Here is a 16,766-nt window from a genome sequence, read left to right on the forward strand (position 1 = left end):
TCGAACCCAGCAGCGATCGACCCAGTTGTTGATTAATTGTTGACTGACCTTCTTCATTCTACTCCATGGTTTCTGCTCCTCAGATATCACAGGTCTGCGCATTTTTGTCACATACACTCGTGACTACTGCACCCGTACACTTTTCGTTCGATAGGTCCAAAAACTCATATACATACACAATCATACAATGTCCACGCCGTTCAAGTTCTCGTCGTTAGACGTATTTCAGCCTCCAGCCAAACTGAATGGCACCCACACCGCCGATTCGCCTGCCAGACCGAATCCGTCATTACAATTCACATACTCTCCTGTCAAGCGGCCGTCCGCAGACTCGACGCAGTCTGTCGAGTCCAATGAATCACTGAACCAGACCCTGTCGCCCGCCAGCTTGAGTCCGTTGTCCATTCCGGGCTCCGAGACTCCCAATCGTTCTGGTCATCGGCGGCAATCGAGCGTCCAGCTTCAGCAAGTCCCGCCACAGATCTTGCTGCCCTTCGTGGACCGGCCGTCCGAGATGGATTCACTCATGAATTACAACCAGTCATTCTTCACTCTGCTCAAGCGTTCGGTCGGTGAAGACGTCTATGAAAAGCAACTCCTGCCGCTCTTACGGTCGCCAAGAGAAAAGTTCGACGACATCGCATTTTTAATGTCCATCAAGCGTGTTCTCTGCTCTAGCGGTGAATGCTCAAGCAGAATGTGGATCGAATTCTGTCGGATAGTAGGCTGCAACGATCACGACTTGCCACCTTCCTCTCCTTCCTCCTTCACGCGACTACCGCCTCCGCTCGACATTAATGCAGAGAGTAACGATAACGTCGAGAGAGTCCAGTTTAGAAGCCTGAATCCGTTCACATCCCACAGGCGAGAATACTCCGAAGGATCAGCAGGAGGAGTGTCACCGACTTTCACGTTCCATGACCCTATTATCGAAGAAGATTAGTGAATACTAGATTATGATAGTAAAGAAGTTATGAATTGTTCGAGTTTAGTTTGCCAGGTGTTATTTGGAGTCACCTTGGTTGGATTCGGAATCAGGACATGCTATAAGATATGTAATTGGAAGCCACGCGTGCATGCATACAGATATTGCATACATTTTGAGTCTTATTTCTTGGACTCAGATGCTGGATATTGTCCTGCCGGATGTATCCAATGTCCCTAAATAAATATTACCGCTTTGTTAGTCCATCCCCAGGTATCGTCTTTCAGTGTCAAACCCAAACTAACTAATGCTCGCAACTAAGAATGGACCAACAAACAACTGGACTCGATATGTCGAAAACGAATATACATATATTGTCTTGCATTATACTATACAACCAACCACGTATAGCAGAAGTGCGCCGAACATTTTTCCTACAAGTTTCAAGGAATTTTTCCCATTATTGACAATTTTTTTTCATTATAAATCCCGTACACCATTTTCTAAATCCTTTTGTCGACAAAGCTTTAACGTCTTGGTGGTCGGCCACCAGCAGCAGGAGTAGGACGAAGCTGCTTCTTATGTGTAGCGGGAACGATCTCAGCAGGCAAGTGCAGCCATTCTCTAAGGTATTCGATGCCCTCGTCTGTAAGCGAGTAGTAGTAGTACTGCCACGAGAAACGGGTCTTGACGTATCCTCGGGAGTCAAGCGACTGGAGCGCTTTGATAACCTTGGTAGCGTTAGTCTTTTCTAGTCAATGCAGATACACCAAGTCGACTTACGTATAGGTTCTTGGTGTCTATTTCCTCATGCTTGGGCTGGTTGTAGTCCTTCTTCGCAACAACAACACCCTCTGCAATAGCATCAGCATGCCATTGATTCAATAAAATATCTCATCCTCGAACACACAATGTGTCCGTCATATCCAGCTCTTCATCGAAAATAACATACCCTTGAACAAATAAGTGTGGATCTTCTGACGGTCAGCCTTAGGAATCAGCATATTGGCGGAATATACGACAATAGAAAATGCCGGTTGTTGATATCAAATGTGGACTTAACCAAAGCGATCGCGCTATTTCGACGTCTGCTGTGCCAGCGTTGGCTTGGTTCAGGCGCTTCTCACAATTTCGCGGAAATTGTAGCGTGACTGTTATTTGACAAGAACCCTTCCTGAGAATATAGGGCATGGCAGCTCTTAGACCTAACCCACTTTACTTATAACGTTGAGGTGGAAATGGCATAAATGCATTAAGCCAATGTTTGTCATCTTGTCTTCTCAAAGTCATTTAAGGGCGGATAGACAAATTCACTTCTAAAACTGGCGTACTCTTCGACAGAATATCCTTTGGCATGGTCTAATGTCATAGAGACACTAGGAGCCACGTGGCAGTAGCGCAGTAGAGGATTCATTGCTAATTAACGATTCAAGGCAAAGAAGATCAATCGAATCAATCAATCATGGAGTCAGCATCACCAGTCGACGTGTTCATCTCAACTTTCTCAGGTATAAGACCTCTAGCTCTTCAGTCCGTCCCCTCATCAACCCAAATATCGAGCCTTCTCTCATTAATTACGGAACTCCTTCCCGATGCGGTGGCACAGACAGTTTATTTCACACAAAAATCTGGCCGTCTCCTTCCATCAGACACATCCCTCCCCATTTCAACGCTGGTCCACTCGGCCACCTCGAGCTTCTTCTCTCTTCAGATAACACCTCGGCTTCGTGGCGGAAAAGGTGGGTTCGGCTCACAACTCCGCGCACAAGGCGGACGTATGTCCGCACGTCGCAAACGCGGTGCGAAGAACGATGAGGAAAGTAAAGATAACTATCGCAATCTTGACGGGCGCCGTATGCGCAGTATCCGACAAGCAAAAGAGTACGACTTTTCTCCCTTTTCCCAATTTGCACTTTGGGCTTGTGAAAGGGCATGCTAATATACTTGTAGTCTAGCGATATATTTAGAAACGGCGCCACAGCGCATCAAGGAAGCGTCACGTCAGAAACGGGAGCGGTTGAAGGCGATAATAGACATGGAGGATCCGGCTTCCAAAGCGCGGTTTAATGATGTAGAATTTTTGGAGGAGAGCGAGGAGATGATTGAGGATCTGAAGCGGATCGTGGAGGAGAGTGTGAAGTATGGTGGGCAGCGGTTTGTTGATTCGCAGGGGGATGATGAGGAGAACGACGACGATGACGAAGGAGATGATGAAGGGGATGACGAAGGAGAAGGGGAAAGGGGTATTCCGAAGTTTGTCGTCGGGAGTGTGGATAGTGGTGGCAGTTCGAGTGCCTCGTCTACGCGAAAGCCGAAAATTGCGTCATTCTTTGATGAGGATATCGATAGCGGTGCCAGTGACTCGGAAGATGATAACAACGGATCCAAGTGAATGGCGCATGAAGGTTACGGATAAGGCGTTCAGTGTTTACTTTAGTCGCTCAGGATAATCAACAATACATCACCTTCAGGCCACTGCTAACGTTTAGTTCCACGTAGATCGCGCAGGGTCGAATCCGTCACCTAGTGTGTAAGTGTACCCGTTATCAGCGATTAGCTCCACGACTGAGTCCCCATAATAAAAATAAGCGCGCTTTCGTCCGTAATCCACTACAGGAGGGTATCGCGCGGCTTCCTAAAGAAATGAAGATCGCGCTTTCTGTGAGGTGAGATTACCCGGCTTGGGAGTACATGCGTCACTATGATTACTATATGACTTCATCGCGCCATCCTCTGTTCCGAATTTCTTTTGGCTTCACTAATCCGCGAATATAACTCGCGCATATCGCACATCCATTGCCCATTGCCCATCGCGAATTCCGAGATTTGTCAGTTCTTTAGTATTTATAGTATCTAACGACGATGATGATGTCTTGTACAGCTAAAGCAATTACGCGCGACACCGCCCAGGTCCTCTGCGCCGGATCCAGACGGCATTTGTCATCACAACTCGCCAGCGCTTCCGCGACCGCCATCTTTCGACGCAACGCGAGTACAAGTACAATTTACAGCTACAATACCCAAAACGGTTTGTTATCAAACGCATCTAAGCGCAGCAACACCTTCATGGGCGGTAATGGCGTTCAGCGGCGGACGATGTTCATCCAGACTGCGAACACGCCAAACCAGGACGCCTTGAAATTCATTCCCTCGACCAACATCTTACCACTAGGATCGCGCACCGTTGAATTTGTCAACGGCCGTGAGGCGCACTCATCACCGCTTGCGCGCAAATTGTTTGCCGTTGATGGTGTGCGATCGGTTATGTTTGGTCCGGACTTTATTACTATCGAGAAGGATCCTTTCGTCTCGTGGGCTGTGCTCAAACCCGAGGTGTTCTCGCTTTTGACCGAGTTTCTAAGCTCGGGAGCTAAGATTATGTTAGAGGAGACGACGATGAATGAGGATACCATGCCCAAGGAGGGAGACTCAGAGATGGTTAGCATGATCAAGGAGCTCATCGACACCCGCATCCGTCCTGCCATCCAAGAAGATGGTGGCGATGTCGAGTACAAGGGCCTGACCGATAACGGTGTTGTGCAACTAAAACTCCGCGGGGCCTGCCGAACATGCGATAGTTCGAGTGTAACGTTGAAGAACGGTATCGAGGCCATGCTGATGCATTATGTTGACGGCGTCAATGGTATCGAGCAGGTACTTGATCCCGAGGAGGAGATTTCTCTGCGGGAGTTTGAGAAGTTCGAACAGAAGCTGAAGAAAGAGAAGGGTGATGTTCCCCCTTCAGGTGGTAAGGGATACGATGACTCTCCGCGGTTGTAAATTTTATTGCGCTACAGCCACATTCGTTTGAAGGTCAATTGAGATGATTTTATGCCTTAGCAGTCTTTGAAACAATTAAACAATTGTTCTTTGGCTGTGATGTACATTTTGAATACTTGGGTAAAGCGACACTATGGATTTGTTTACGGAAATGGACATAAGTTGTGTTACATAGGAGCATAGATAATAAATATTTATTTCGAACATATGATATGAGATCAACGTATATTTATTTTGATTGAAAACCGGATCGTGGGAAGCAATGATTTTTTTGCTGTGCCTACAGGCGCCGAGTCACCAGTGGAACGCTTTTCCATCTGTGAGGCGCGCAGGGCGTAACGCAAGATTACCACATATCCAACATTTATTTTGAATTTTAAGCCATCAACAATTTCATTTGTTCAAGATGTCGTCAACTTCAACGAATTTGAAAAGAGGCAATCTCTGTGTCCGGTACGCGACCACGGTTTTGACCCTTTGGCCACTCCAATTTAACACAAATCTGTATATTTTAGATATGTTCCCATGGAGCTGAAATCCCGGGACGATGTCTCGTCAATGATGGCCACGACCTTACCCATGGTTGCCATGTTTCTACGGTAAGTGCAGGCAATTGGATGTCATATTAGTACCTCAAACTAACTCGTCAACATAGAAATAAGTAAGTATTTGACTTCGGATTCGCAGAATTTGGGCGTATTGCTTCGCTCCGTTTTGGATGCTAACACACTCAATTAAGATTAATTGCCTGGTCGGCCTTGCTTATGACAGTACAATCATGGCTCAGCGAATCCGAAGCCTCTAGTAACGAGTCGGCACAGCCAGGATGGCTCAAGGTCCTGTACGTCGCACCAATGCATGTCATTCCTAATAACTAATTCCTAATAATATTTCTAAATAGTATGAGTTTTGTTGGTGTCATTGTCTGCTATATGGACATCTTTGTCCCTGCACAATCAATCGTCGGCGCCATTTCCAGTGGCACCTCCGGCTCCGGTGCAGTCACGACGAGATTGTCGATGGCGCCTCGGGCGACTACCGCATAGACGGGGTGAAGGCGGAGATTTTGAGTGACTATTTTCTTGTATTATGGTACCTATTAGTTGGAATTTACTTGGTATTTGTTTATGCTGGGTTTGGATACCTCTCAATAGATTAATATCTAGGAAATGGCACTGCGCGGACTGGAATGCCAAATCATGACTTCAGTAGTCGCAGGCAGAGAACTTACGAAACCTCCAAACCAAAGTATCGAGTCACATCAAAATCATTCGATCAATAACAATATTCATAATGACAACATTAATAGTAATAACTGATTATAGCTCCCATCTCTAGTAAAAATAAAAAATTAATACTTCAAGATCTGTTAGTATGTAGCATCTAATTTGCCCAACACTCCTGTACGAATTTGTCCATGCGCACTTTCTTGCTTGATATTCCAATTATCCATGGATGCTTCAGCATTTGCCGCGGACTTGGCCTTCTCTTCGTATCTTTTTCGAGACTACAATCCGTCAGATCTGCCACGAGCGGTACGCAGAATGAAAACTCACCAGCAGGCTAAAAAGTGATGGAACGACTCGCTCCATGTGATATCATTATGAGGTTCGTCTTGTAAGCGAGGAGCGGCCATGTTCACAATATACGTCAACACCTCGATTGGCATCAACTGCGGTTCGCCCTCAGGTGGGAACGGAAACCTGTGCTGCGCGACCTCCATTAAAGTCAGTCCGAGTGACCAAACATCTGACGTAACTGTGTAAGGCTGCCCTTGGATTCTCTCCGGCTGCATTCAAACGGTTAGAAGGCTGTCCAATGCACAACATAGACAAAAAGACATACAGCCATATAATATGAAGTTCCCGTGAACGTCGTCGCGAGTGAATTAACGACCTCGCCTGACACGCCGAAGTCGCACAATTTGACTTGGCCGTTCTTATCCAGAAGTATATTCTGTGGCTTGATGTCTCTATGTATAATGCGTCTCTCGTGAAGATACGAGAGTCCACTTAAAACGCCCTCCGCAATTTTCCCAAGCACGCGTTCACCTATCCGACCCCCGCGAGCAGATACGTGGTGATATATTGCATCCAACGACCCACCTGCACAGTATTCCATCACAATCGATATGCTCGCATTATGATTATTTACGAATCGTCCGAAATATTTGACAATGTGTGGTGAACTACAGGATCTGTTATACAGTAATTCTCTTAATAGCTGCTTCTGAATTTCGGGGTTTGGATTTGCCGGGATCGTCTTCAGCGCGAAGACGGTGGTGCCGTGTGCCAATCGGCACTTGGTCACACTCCCGCTTGCTCCTTCACCCAATTTTGCTATTTCAATTATTTCACCATTCCTCGCTGCTTTGTCCCATCCCTCTTCGTCCAGATCGTGAACATCTTGGTAGGTCAAAGACAGATCGGTGCAATGGACAGCAGAGGACCGGGAATCAACATCTCTATGACCGTCGGTATCCGTAAGCCGCAAATTGTAATGCGAAGGGACAATTGATCCATAAACGGACACTTTCTCGTCGGATGTATCTTTCATGGAGGGGGAAGCTGATGTGAATGATGACGCAGTCGTGGTTGCGATTGGCTGCAGATAGCCGTTATCATCCGTCGATGTTGAGGGAGCGAGGCCGGGCGAATTTGGAATGGATATTGATAGCATCTTCAGTCGAGGTGAAGGGCCCAGGCTATTGCCAGGATTCCGTAGTAATGGTGGTATTGACATCGTGTGAGCTGATATCCAAGAAACTAATACCCAATCAATACATAAGGCTACATTATAGCACTGAGATTCGATTCAACTAACAACTATAGCAGCAGAATGTAATCGCACATCGTATGTCCAATAGGTGTAATGCTCTACTATGCGACTGAAATTATATCGTACGCTCGTACTCAAATTGCTTGGGAATATTGCAAGACCAACTGTAGCAATTGGTCTGTCGTCCGCGTATGTACCGTACGCAGTTTGTCTAAAACTACCGCACAATCAGCACACCACAGAATTCAGGTCTCCTGCAGCCGAACGCTATTTACCTTGCTCGTTCCCGTTATTCGTCTCCTTAATCAGGGTCTAGGAGATTCAGATTCCCGTTACAGCGCAGTTCCAGCTATATAACGCAAGTCAACGCGCATGCCACTTGATCTACCGTAATCACAAATTCCGCGATCCGACCGTTGCATACAGACCAATACTCCAGAGCCCTGATGATGCCCGAATATGTTGAGAGGAAATATGCAAATAAGTACGGCAGCTGTTACCGAGGAAGCTGACGACTAGTTGCTGGAAATCGTTGGTCCGTGGTGGTCCGACCACAGACCTCTGCGAAAGGCCGCAAAAATCCGGGGTAAGGGCTGTGGGCGACGACCTGATCACCGAGCTCACGCCTGGATCACTCCCTTCCTAGTAATCATCCGTTAGCGTGTGTTTCTTAAATCTTATTATATTAAACAATTTCGAGTAGGAGAATTACTCCTTGGAACTGCGAGTTGTTTCGAGACGTGCCAATTTCCTATTACGGGGCCCGGACCGAAGACGTTTCAGACCGGGTAAATCAGAATAGTTCTCTGTCGCTAATTCAAGAACATCATCTAGCATTTACTCATAACACGTAATCGTTCCATTGCTTACTTTACCTTGACATTTTAGAAGTCAAGCCACCCATGATTCCAGCCTCCCAATAAATAACTTCAAAATACCCAAGCCATACACATCTAATGCACCAGACCTGACCATAGCCTAAAACCCGAAGACTGCTAACAAATAATGTAAAAAAACTACTATGCATTTAAGTTTGACGTCTCTAAAAAGGAACTCCTCTGCAATTCCATTGGGTTAACGTAGTCCGAAACCTTCACTCTCGACGATCGCCCTGTACAGCTTGGCTTCCAATTTCTGGCGAGAGGAATAGCGATAGAGGCAAAGCTGGTTGAAGCACGTATGCGAGATCGGAAATCTGTGTATTTAGTTAGTCTTTCACGCCATCCACTCTTTGCAATCTCAAACATAAGATACCTTTCTGAATCCTCGCCCAACTTCGAGATTTTGAAAATCAAATTAGCAATACCAGTTGCGGGTATTCGATCAGATCCGGTCACGAACGTCAGTAGTCGTCGCTGATCGCTTGTATCCATATTCGCAAAGCTTTCCCAAAACCAGTTAATTACCGGCTCCGCCTCCTCGATTTCATGGGTGGACATTTTCGTGTTATTGCTATGGCCCCAGCCATCGTAGACGGCAACGGCACGCAGTGCAGCAACATCCAGTCCTTCGTCTGATCCACGAACTAGTAGTTCGATTTCCTCTGGTCTGAATAAGGTCAAGGCGTTGCCCCCGATAACGTGATAAAATCCTCGCTTAAACGGCTGGAATTGTCGCGTGACCGATATATCAAAAATGAACTGTATATACTTGTTGACAAATTCCCCTCGATTCGCGTTAGTTACAGGCTTGTTTTCGCCACCGGCAATGAGCGGCACCTGCACAATCGATCCGTATACTTCGTGTTCAGCCACAAAATCTCGGCAAAATGTCTCCTCCACATTGCCTTCGTAATCCAGCAGCTGCTGTAGACCTCTCGCAAGTGATGGTTTCAGCAGCAAGAGATCTTCCATTGTGCATTGGCATCCCAGCAATTTCTTGAAAAGCGCAGGCGGTAGATGGATATCTAGAATCGTAGAGTTATAGATCGCCAAGCCCAAAACTACTCCGACCAAGAAATACTGATCCGACGTCTCGAACGTAGAGTGATTGAACCAACAATAGTTCGACTCTTCGTCGTAGACAAACATTCCATTCAAAGGATCAAACATATCTCGAACGAGAAGCAAAAACCATTCCTTCCGTAAACCACCAGCGTCGACACCATCCTCCCCAATAAATTCAATTTTGAGACCTTTCTTCAATTCCATTTCGTTGCTAGAAATTTGGCGCAATGAGTCCTCGATAATGCAATTCCTACGGACCTTCAGAACGAGATGTGGCTGAACGATTCTCTTGTAATTTAGCGTTGAGAAAAACGCCTCTCGCGCTTTGATTTCCATCTGCCGTCGGGCGTCATATTCAAGAATTGTGATCTTGGATCCCATAGACAAGTAGAAAGGATATTGGCAGAAGGTGAAAGTAGTGAAGTTACTCGGAGTCACTGCTGAATTAGACGAATTATCATGTGAGGGCGACGACGTCGTAGAGCTTGGTGGGGCTGTAGTCTTCGCCGGATTGTGCAAACCTTGCGACGTCAGTGGATTGCTGGAGGTGGTGTGCGACGCGCCCGAGAAATTCGGCGTCCGCGAGAGTGGACCAACAACGCTTGAGATACCTTGTTTTTCCCATATATCGAAATCATGGGTAATGTCAATATAATCCACAAGAGTGTTGTAAAAACTGGACGTCGGGACCTTCAATACTTGGATGTTCGCCGCAACTATTATACTGGTTAATCACTATTCAATATATTAACAGATGCACGAGCTTACAAAATAGTGACAAGGTGCGGGCTGCTGCGCGAATTCTCCAATCAGCTCCATAGGTCTCGATTTTAGCCCCACCACTTCTAGAAGAGCAGCACTTTGCAAGTCGATGCGTAGTGAATGAATTTATTAACTCCACCTTAGCCCGAAAGCTTTCCGTCGGCAACCGAGCAAACCAATTCACGAGATAGTGATGGCAATTGACGTTGAGACTGCTAATAAGACCGAATAATCGCTTCAGAATAGTCGAATGATGCCCAGAACTTGAAGAACTTCGAGCCGAGTAGAGCACTGGATTTTCCAGGATAATGAGGAGAAACTTCAGATCGCTGGGAGACGCAAGTATACGGCCCGGACGTTTCAGTAGGATTTCAGACGACTTGAGTACGAGTCTCATAAGTTGCTGCGACGAGCATAAGACGAATTTGTAAAACTTGCTAATTTGGCCAAAATCCAAGCTAGTTTCGGAGTACGTGAGTTTCTTTCCGTTGCTGAAAGAGTTGCTGAGACCATCAAAGGATTGAAACACTGCCATGATGCGGTCTTCGACATCTTTGTAGGCGTCTTCAGTTACGTACTCTGTACCAACCAGGTCGTCTAAGTATTCTGAAGCGATTGTAGGACCGGGTTTCGAGGGAAGAGCTGTAACGTCATTTGTGGTCTGACAAACAGTGCAGCGGAAGCATGGAATTGAGACAGGGTACCGCAATGACGAAAGACAGCACATGCATAATCCTGTTGTCTAGATCATTGTATCAGCTATTAAACTCTATAGTCATGCCATGATTTTCCATACCAACGCGATCGACAGATCCTTTGGAGCTGATTTCTGCTCAGTCAAGCTTCCTTGCTGTTCTGTTGCGGCTGCCGACGAATCCACTCCAGCATCCTCATTAGAATGGTCTGCATGTTTAGAGGACTTCTTAGATGAAGTACTGTTGTGTAACTGTCGCGAGATCACTTGTGATATCGCAGCTGGAAAAGAATGTGTTCGGTTGTGCCTGTTATTTTGTCTCGATGACGACGAGGAAGACACCGAAGGGGAAAGAACCGGCATGCTCGAATAAATTTTCTATATTCTAACCAATATTTTGATTTCAGCTTGCTGGTGCAAACTTCTTCCCTTAGTAGCACACAGCACGCGAAAGTGAATGAGTGTCTGAATCTCACGGCGGATGTGGTCCGCTGCGATCTTGCCTCTGCCACCGAATCGGCCCAATGTCGGCAATTCAGTACCCTGCCTACAATTCGATACCGTTTTATGTTATAGTAGTTGTTCGCAGGATAGTTGCCAATCTGTCGTTTGTAGTCACGTCATGTTAATGTGACGAAGTTGCTGGGTAGAAGGTGTGGACAAAAGAGATTGGGGCGTGCACTAAGATATGGGAGCTATCCGCTCAACCCCGAGCGTTTGGAATGGATGTTCATGCGCTAACGTCATGCCTAACAGTCAGCAACCGTAGTAGCAACTTTGAATGACCGAATTTCCACCAAACACGACATAATTGGATGGCTTGAAATCTGTATTTGTACACGCTGTTTTTATTTCGTAATTTTTGATCTTCTACCTGCGGTATCGCATTGCATTGCGCCGATCTAAGATCACAGCAGGTAGGTAAGTTCTTTCACGTTGAGCTTCACCTTACCTTATCAAGGATACTGTCTAATGATATCTCAGACGCACTAATGATGGAGCTTCCAAATAAAGACACAATATTAATTCTTCCCGCTGTATCTTCGGCAAACGTGCCACAGCTGGCCGTTGATTTACTGGTCCATTCATTCCGGATTCCGTTTTACTCGCTGCTGGATCATGGTGGGCTACTCTATCCTTTTGCTGGCCCACGAGAGGATCCTGCCCCACTAGAGAATGACTCAGCTACACGGCTAGCGAAACGCGGAATTGCATCGTCCCTAGAAGTGTATCATGACTCCACAGTTACCTGTTTGATCCAACGATCGCCAACCTTACCTGCCTCACGAAACTTGTTTATCTCGAAAGTCCTGTTGCCATTCATTCAACAGAATAAGTTCTCCCGAATCCTTTTGTTATCTTCCACTGACGCATCACGCCGGTCAGATCCAGGCGGTCAGAAAGTAATCAGGATCTCACTATACGACAGATCATTCCAAGGTATATCTACGCCAACGATCCTTGATCTGTCACGCAAAATTGCGAAATTATCCGTCGATGAAGCCTCGCGGCCAGAATACGAAGAGTACGCACTACCATCACGGTTACCTGGCTCTGGCATCACTCTGCCGTTCCTCAAGGCGGCCGTGAATCATAATCTTCCCGCTTTATCAATCATACTATACGCGTATGAAGGCGACAACTTCGCAGATGCATATTACATGGCAGACTTAGTGCTGGATGCTCTTGCAATTGCATCCCCACCAGCGTGGACTCCGCCGCCGTCATGGGAAGGCGTGTACGGCAAGAAACAGAGAGTAGGTCTCGAACATGGTCTTTACGGTTAGTTACTGTAAATGCTGAAGCAAGTTCGAAATGTATGCAATCTATGTCCCAAATCAAGTAATTGCAAGTCAAATGCACAAAGCTAGATAATATGTACACTATCATACAGAATTTGACGACATAGCCAGCAATCAAATACCATTAATCACTTGCCATCCTCAGCTTCTTCCCGCTGATATAATTTGGCGTCTCCGAGCGATGCGTAGTCGCCTTATCCCTGATCGCCTCAAAAATTGGCTTTCTGGCCAGCACGTTAACTCCTTTGGGTGAATGCACGCGAACGAGAGCTCCGCCTTCGGGTATTCTACCGGATACGCGCAATTCAACAAATCCAAGACCACGAACAACAATATCCGTTCCGCGGCCGTCAATCCTGAATTCGCCCGCTAGTTCATACTCGTGTGGCACATCTGGCCTGACGCTTAATCTCAAGCTTGGATTGGTTGACTTCAACACTTCCATGCTTCGCTCGAGATCCCGGTTGACATACATGTTAACGAGACCAGGCTGCCCAATGCTAGTCCATGCAATGATTTGTACTTCGGGGGCCTCAATCAAAATCAATCCGGCGACATTCAAGCATTGTCCATGATGCACGACTACGTATTCGCGCTTCTTTGGATCGTAAAACCGGCCCTTTACAAGTGGCTTGATTGCCTCAGTCTTAACGATATTCCAAATCTTTCCATTGCAATCTTCAATACCGGGAAGATCGTGTATCTTCTTCAAAGCTCCAAATGCTTGAACGTCATACGACATCATGGATCTTGTCATCCCTGGTAAATAACTAGCACCAGGGCCAGATTTCTTGCAGGCTTTCAGATGGCCGAATGTGGAGAGTTTCGATTTATGAATGATTTGACCGTCAAGATCGAGCAAGGCTTGGACTAAGCGACTCTTTCCAACATTACTATAGCCAACGAAATATGATTCTTTGGGTAGAGATTCAAAGAGCTTTCGAATTGACCAGCCCACTCGTGAAGAAACCAAATGCAAGTCCGCCCGCTGAATTTGATCTCTTTGCTGCAGTCTCTGACCCAGCAATCTCGTAGTTTCCTCAACACTGGATTGCGCGAGAACTGTGTTTGGCTCGTCAATGCCAAGACCCATGTTCCACAACGACGTATCAGGATTATCTGATATCTTTGACCCATTCATTAGACTAAATCTATGGACCTGCTTAATTCTGTGTAGCAGATCAAGGAAGTACGGCCGAAGACGCTGTAAAACCAATCCCTCTTTGTTCACAAGTAGATCACACCGAGTAATAACATAAATAATCCGCTGGGTAGAACGGCGATACATCTCGAGTAGTCGCTGTAGTGGAAGCACTGACATTGGCAAATCATACGCATCAATGACATGAACTATGCAGACTTCTTGGTCGGCCGGTAACATCTCGAATACCCGCATTCGCTCGAATGCAGGAAGCAACGATGGCTTGTTGTGGTGGTACAAACTGTGACATCGTTGGCAAATTATCTCACTTGTGTGCTCATCATCGTCGAATTCAATTCCCTTCTGCTCCACACCCTTCGGTGGGTTCAAAATGTCACCGCTAGTTCTGAATATTTCCGGCTCGAAAGCGCTGAGAGTGTCCCCCTCGCCCTGAACCGTCTGCCGATGTGCGGAGGCATGTTTTGGCACGGCTTCACTATTAATGCCAAGAAGTTTCTGGTCCTCCGGACTTAGCTTGCTGACCATGTCATTAAATTTGAGATCTGTCTCCTTGACAACCTTCTGTCGGTTGTTCGCAGCGGCATCGGGAATCTGCACTTTAGTGCCTTCAAGAAACACACCGAATCGTTCCGGTAAAGACCCAGCAACTCCTTGATTTGCACGCTCTAAAGTGAATGGTGCGCCACATGAAGGACAAGTCTTAAGTTGAGACGACAACTGACGCCGTGGTCGCTCAGAGAGCTCGGAATTTAACTCAGATCCATGGGCCGCATACCCTCGTTGCAGCGAGTTCTGAATGCCGCAAGTGCTCCGAATTCTAGCCCGCGATATCAAAACTGACTGGCGAGCCAGAACACTCAAGGCCAGCTGCAGTCTCATAGTCCTGCATGCGTGAGTGGCGTATGATGACACTTATCTCGATTGGCAAAAACGGATCGAAAAATATCATATCAGGGGATTAAAAAGCTTACCCTACTCCATCGCGACTGCAAACTCCCAATCTCTATGAAATGTCAGGGTTTTAGTAAGAATGGTAATCGAAATCTTCTACTCAGGGATAAGTGAGTTAATTGAAATTATTATCAATAGATCTATGTAGTCATGTTAATTTCCAGACCAACATGACCAAACACCTATAACAACAAAACTGTCATATTTATTATACATATATGCTAGTGTACACCGTGAGACTTGGCTATCTTACTTTCCTTCTTATTAGCCCTCGTCTTTTGCTTAGTCGTCAATTTACTTTTAATCTTTTCGCGCTCTTTTATTGACTTCTCACTGTTCACATTCGGTAGTCTCAGCTCAGCTACCAATTCACTTGGTAGGTATTTATGAGCAAGACCAAATACTGTCACTTTAGGAGTAAGTTGTCTCTGCCTGGGATTCGGTGTTAGCATTCTACCACGGCTTCTCAATAACGTCAATTCCACATCGACACTACCTTTTTAATAATATTAGCGCATCAGATTCATCAATTGTTTTCCTATTCGCATGTCGTGCATATGTCGCCAAGTCCGAGGATGCCTGCTTGAAAAACAGATCTGTCGCATCCGTCACCGCATGCCACGCGTCTGCCGAGAGCGGAATCGATGAGAAATTCTTTGCCAGATCTTTAATCAGCTTTTTAGGAAGCGCTGGCTCAAGGTTCACCGTTCGTGCCCGTTTAGATGGTGGTGGCTTGGCCGATATAGTAGCATATCTGGAAGTCGTGGTATCACTCTTCCGTTGTTCTGTGCGCTGAATGAACTCTTCTTGCAAACTCTCTTGGTTTCTATTATCCTCGTAGTCGTCGTAATCATTAGCCGGATTGTCTCGGTCGTCCTCGTATCCGCTGTATTCTCTCAACTGGTTATCCTCCAAAGGAATCTCTTCATTCTGCGTAGGGCGGATAACGAACTGGGTACTGTCATCCGCATTGTTGTCATCGGCCACATTGTCCATACTCGATCTGCTTCGATCTAGACTTAATCGCGCCTCTGCGGTCATTCTGCGGGGGAATTCCACCGAATTGGTAGTCACATCTTCTTGGCCCTCCTCATCCCCACCGAGAGAGACCCGAGGCGGATGCCGTAGCTGCTGTTCATCATCTTCTTCGTCTTCTCTTTCAGCGTCGTTATACGTTGCCGAAGCTATTTGTAGTGGCTGCTCCTCATCGTTGTCGTCATCCTGGAACTGCCCCGATAATATCGACGACCGCGACGTTAGAGACGACTGCGACTGTCGATTAGGGTGAAACTGCTCCGGCAGTCTCGGCGATGTTCGTTTTAGCACTAAGCGCACAGTTGTCAATACACCACCAGTACAAGTAACCCAAAGCTAAAGCGGGACGTACATCTACTCAGCAATCGCAGATCATCGCGTGGAGTCTTGCGAGCCGGCAAAATCCCACTCCGCCGTCGTTCACGTCCTGGCGTAAGAATATTATGTCTAACAGGCCTGTTGCGTGAAAATGGAGTTCTCGAACCCGGTGTTCGATGCACGGACCGTTGTGAGGACGTTGGCTGCTGAGACCGTCGGGGCGTCGACACCGCAAGAAATCGATCTCTGTCCATTGTATCCAAATCGATGTAAGCCAAGTCTAATTGACAATAATACCAACGCGTACTTGTGAATCTGCACCCCTGTATGTGTTCCTGTGCCACGTCTCCTAGGGTCCCAGGTAGAAAGAGATTCGCGGACCTCTAATTCTGTTGTATGTTGATAGATCTAATTCTAATCGTGCGGATTATTTAAGCAACTGAATAACACTATAAAGCATCCAGGTGGCACATTCACAATCAAATTACTCTTCGCAACAGGCTATGCGCGTGACATTGATTGTCGTTGGGTGAACCAACCTCAACATCGCCGCTAGCGGCTAATCAAAACATTCATGGGCACGTGGGAATTCCGATAAACTTTGTTTCCCTAA

The 16,766-nt window shown here is 46.5% G+C and overlaps 10 protein-coding genes across 10 annotated transcripts; 5 read left to right on the forward strand and 5 right to left on the reverse strand.

Annotated features, from left to right (window-relative positions):
* Positions 1-37: 37 nt before the first annotated feature.
* V1508DRAFT_408145 (uncharacterized protein) lies at positions 38-1,185 on the forward strand. Its single transcript, XM_066938971.1, has one exon. It carries the CDS (start codon positions 188-190, stop codon positions 941-943), a length of 756 nt encoding a protein of 251 aa, XP_066799187.1. The 5' UTR covers positions 38-187; the 3' UTR covers positions 944-1,185.
* Positions 1,186-1,452: 267 nt separating this feature from the next.
* On the reverse strand, positions 1,453-1,929 carry V1508DRAFT_429652 (40S ribosomal protein eS10; the record flags this gene model as incomplete). Its single annotated transcript, XM_066941894.1, has 3 exons — positions 1,453-1,656; positions 1,709-1,779; positions 1,878-1,929. The coding sequence occupies 3 exons, from the start codon at positions 1,927-1,929 to the stop codon at positions 1,453-1,455; spliced, it is 327 nt and encodes a 108-aa protein (XP_066799188.1).
* A 265-nt stretch (positions 1,930-2,194) lies between these two features.
* V1508DRAFT_408147 (telomere stability and silencing-domain-containing protein) lies at positions 2,195-3,405 on the forward strand. Its single transcript, XM_066938972.1, has 2 exons — positions 2,195-2,806; positions 2,876-3,405. The coding sequence occupies exons 1-2, from the start codon at positions 2,388-2,390 to the stop codon at positions 3,315-3,317; spliced, it is 861 nt and encodes a 286-aa protein (XP_066799189.1). The 5' UTR covers positions 2,195-2,387; the 3' UTR covers positions 3,318-3,405.
* Positions 3,406-3,689: 284 nt separating this feature from the next.
* On the forward strand, positions 3,690-4,913 carry V1508DRAFT_408149 (scaffold protein Nfu/NifU N terminal-domain-containing protein). Its single transcript, XM_066938973.1, has one exon. It carries the CDS (start codon positions 3,788-3,790, stop codon positions 4,703-4,705), a length of 918 nt encoding a protein of 305 aa, XP_066799190.1. The 5' UTR covers positions 3,690-3,787; the 3' UTR covers positions 4,706-4,913.
* Positions 4,914-5,036: 123 nt separating this feature from the next.
* Positions 5,037-6,031, forward strand: V1508DRAFT_408150 (uncharacterized protein). Its single transcript, XM_066938974.1, has 5 exons — positions 5,037-5,158; positions 5,221-5,304; positions 5,361-5,366; positions 5,445-5,546; positions 5,607-6,031. The coding sequence occupies exons 1-5, from the start codon at positions 5,112-5,114 to the stop codon at positions 5,749-5,751; spliced, it is 384 nt and encodes a 127-aa protein (XP_066799191.1). The 5' UTR covers positions 5,037-5,111; the 3' UTR covers positions 5,752-6,031.
* A 57-nt stretch (positions 6,032-6,088) lies between these two features.
* Positions 6,089-7,261, reverse strand: V1508DRAFT_347098 (kinase-like domain-containing protein; the record flags this gene model as incomplete). The annotated part of the gene is made up of 3 exons (XM_066936682.1): positions 6,089-6,212; positions 6,262-6,494; positions 6,551-7,261. 3 exons carry the CDS (start codon positions 7,259-7,261, stop codon positions 6,089-6,091), a joined length of 1,068 nt encoding a protein of 355 aa, XP_066799192.1.
* Positions 7,262-8,060: 799 nt separating this feature from the next.
* On the reverse strand, positions 8,061-11,594 carry V1508DRAFT_14411 (uncharacterized protein). Its single transcript, XM_066936023.1, has 4 exons — positions 10,988-11,594; positions 10,198-10,933; positions 8,738-10,145; positions 8,061-8,678 (listed from the first exon to the last, which is right to left on the reverse strand). Exons 1-4 carry the CDS (start codon positions 11,246-11,248, stop codon positions 8,558-8,560), a joined length of 2,526 nt encoding a protein of 841 aa, XP_066799193.1. The 5' UTR covers positions 11,249-11,594; the 3' UTR covers positions 8,061-8,557.
* Positions 11,549-12,851, forward strand: V1508DRAFT_408154 (PAC2 family-domain-containing protein). The gene is made up of 2 exons (XM_066938975.1): positions 11,549-11,806; positions 11,870-12,851. The coding sequence occupies exon 2, from the start codon at positions 11,878-11,880 to the stop codon at positions 12,670-12,672; it is 795 nt and encodes a 264-aa protein (XP_066799194.1). The 5' UTR covers positions 11,549-11,806; positions 11,870-11,877; the 3' UTR covers positions 12,673-12,851.
* V1508DRAFT_14409 (uncharacterized protein) lies at positions 12,742-14,920 on the reverse strand. The gene has a single exon (XM_066936022.1). It carries the CDS (start codon positions 14,726-14,728, stop codon positions 12,812-12,814), a length of 1,917 nt encoding a protein of 638 aa, XP_066799195.1. The 5' UTR covers positions 14,729-14,920; the 3' UTR covers positions 12,742-12,811.
* Positions 14,921-14,985: 65 nt separating this feature from the next.
* On the reverse strand, positions 14,986-16,705 carry V1508DRAFT_408158 (centromere kinetochore component CENP-T-domain-containing protein). Its single transcript, XM_066938976.1, has 3 exons — positions 16,188-16,705; positions 15,297-16,125; positions 14,986-15,232 (listed from the first exon to the last, which is right to left on the reverse strand). Exons 1-3 carry the CDS (start codon positions 16,405-16,407, stop codon positions 15,022-15,024), a joined length of 1,260 nt encoding a protein of 419 aa, XP_066799196.1. The 5' UTR covers positions 16,408-16,705; the 3' UTR covers positions 14,986-15,021.
* Positions 16,706-16,766: the final 61 nt, after the last annotated feature.

The sequence above is a fragment of the Lipomyces doorenjongii genome, assembly GCF_038497915.1.
Source record: "Lipomyces doorenjongii strain NRRL Y-27504 unplaced genomic scaffold V1508scaffold_1, whole genome shotgun sequence".
NCBI classification, from domain to species: Eukaryota; Fungi; Ascomycota; class Lipomycetes; order Lipomycetales; family Lipomycetaceae; genus Lipomyces; species Lipomyces doorenjongii.

Excerpts from the sequence above, each read along its gene's own strand:
- V1508DRAFT_408145 (XM_066938971.1), top strand. The coding sequence starts at position 188 with ATGTCCACGCCGTTCAAGTTCTCGTCGTTAGACGTATTTCAGCCTCCA.
- V1508DRAFT_408147 (XM_066938972.1), top strand. The coding sequence starts at position 2,388 with ATGGAGTCAGCATCACCAGTCGACGTGTTCATCTCAACTTTCTCAGGT. Across the intron at positions 2,807-2,875 it reads AGTATCCGACAAGCAAAAGA|TCTAGCGATATATTTAGAAA; the intron begins GTACGACTTTTC and ends ATATACTTGTAG.
- V1508DRAFT_408149 (XM_066938973.1), top strand. The coding sequence starts at position 3,788 with ATGATGATGTCTTGTACAGCTAAAGCAATTACGCGCGACACCGCCCAG.
- V1508DRAFT_408150 (XM_066938974.1), top strand. The coding sequence starts at position 5,112 with ATGTCGTCAACTTCAACGAATTTGAAAAGAGGCAATCTCTGTGTCCG. Across the intron at positions 5,159-5,220 it reads AGAGGCAATCTCTGTGTCCG|ATATGTTCCCATGGAGCTGA; the intron begins GTACGCGACCAC and ends TGTATATTTTAG. Across the intron at positions 5,547-5,606 it reads CCAGGATGGCTCAAGGTCCT|TATGAGTTTTGTTGGTGTCA; the intron begins GTACGTCGCACC and ends ATTTCTAAATAG.
- V1508DRAFT_14411 (XM_066936023.1), bottom strand. The coding sequence starts at position 11,248 with ATGCCGGTTCTTTCCCCTTCGGTGTCTTCCTCGTCGTCATCGAGACAA. Across the intron at positions 10,934-10,987 it reads AGGATCTGTCGATCGCGTTG|ACAACAGGATTATGCATGTG; the intron begins GTATGGAAAATC and ends ACAATGATCTAG. Across the intron at positions 8,679-8,737 it reads TTGGGCGAGGATTCAGAAAG|ATTTCCGATCTCGCATACGT; the intron begins GTATCTTATGTT and ends CTAAATACACAG.
- V1508DRAFT_408154 (XM_066938975.1), top strand. The coding sequence starts at position 11,878 with ATGATGGAGCTTCCAAATAAAGACACAATATTAATTCTTCCCGCTGTA.
- V1508DRAFT_14409 (XM_066936022.1), bottom strand. The coding sequence starts at position 14,728 with ATGAGACTGCAGCTGGCCTTGAGTGTTCTGGCTCGCCAGTCAGTTTTG.
- V1508DRAFT_408158 (XM_066938976.1), bottom strand. The coding sequence starts at position 16,407 with ATGGACAGAGATCGATTTCTTGCGGTGTCGACGCCCCGACGGTCTCAG. Across the intron at positions 16,126-16,187 it reads TCTGCGATTGCTGAGTAGAT|TGCTAAAACGAACATCGCCG; the intron begins GTACGTCCCGCT and ends CTGTGCGCTTAG. Across the intron at positions 15,233-15,296 it reads GCGCTAATATTATTAAAAAG|GCAGAGACAACTTACTCCTA; the intron begins GTAGTGTCGATG and ends ACCGAATCCCAG.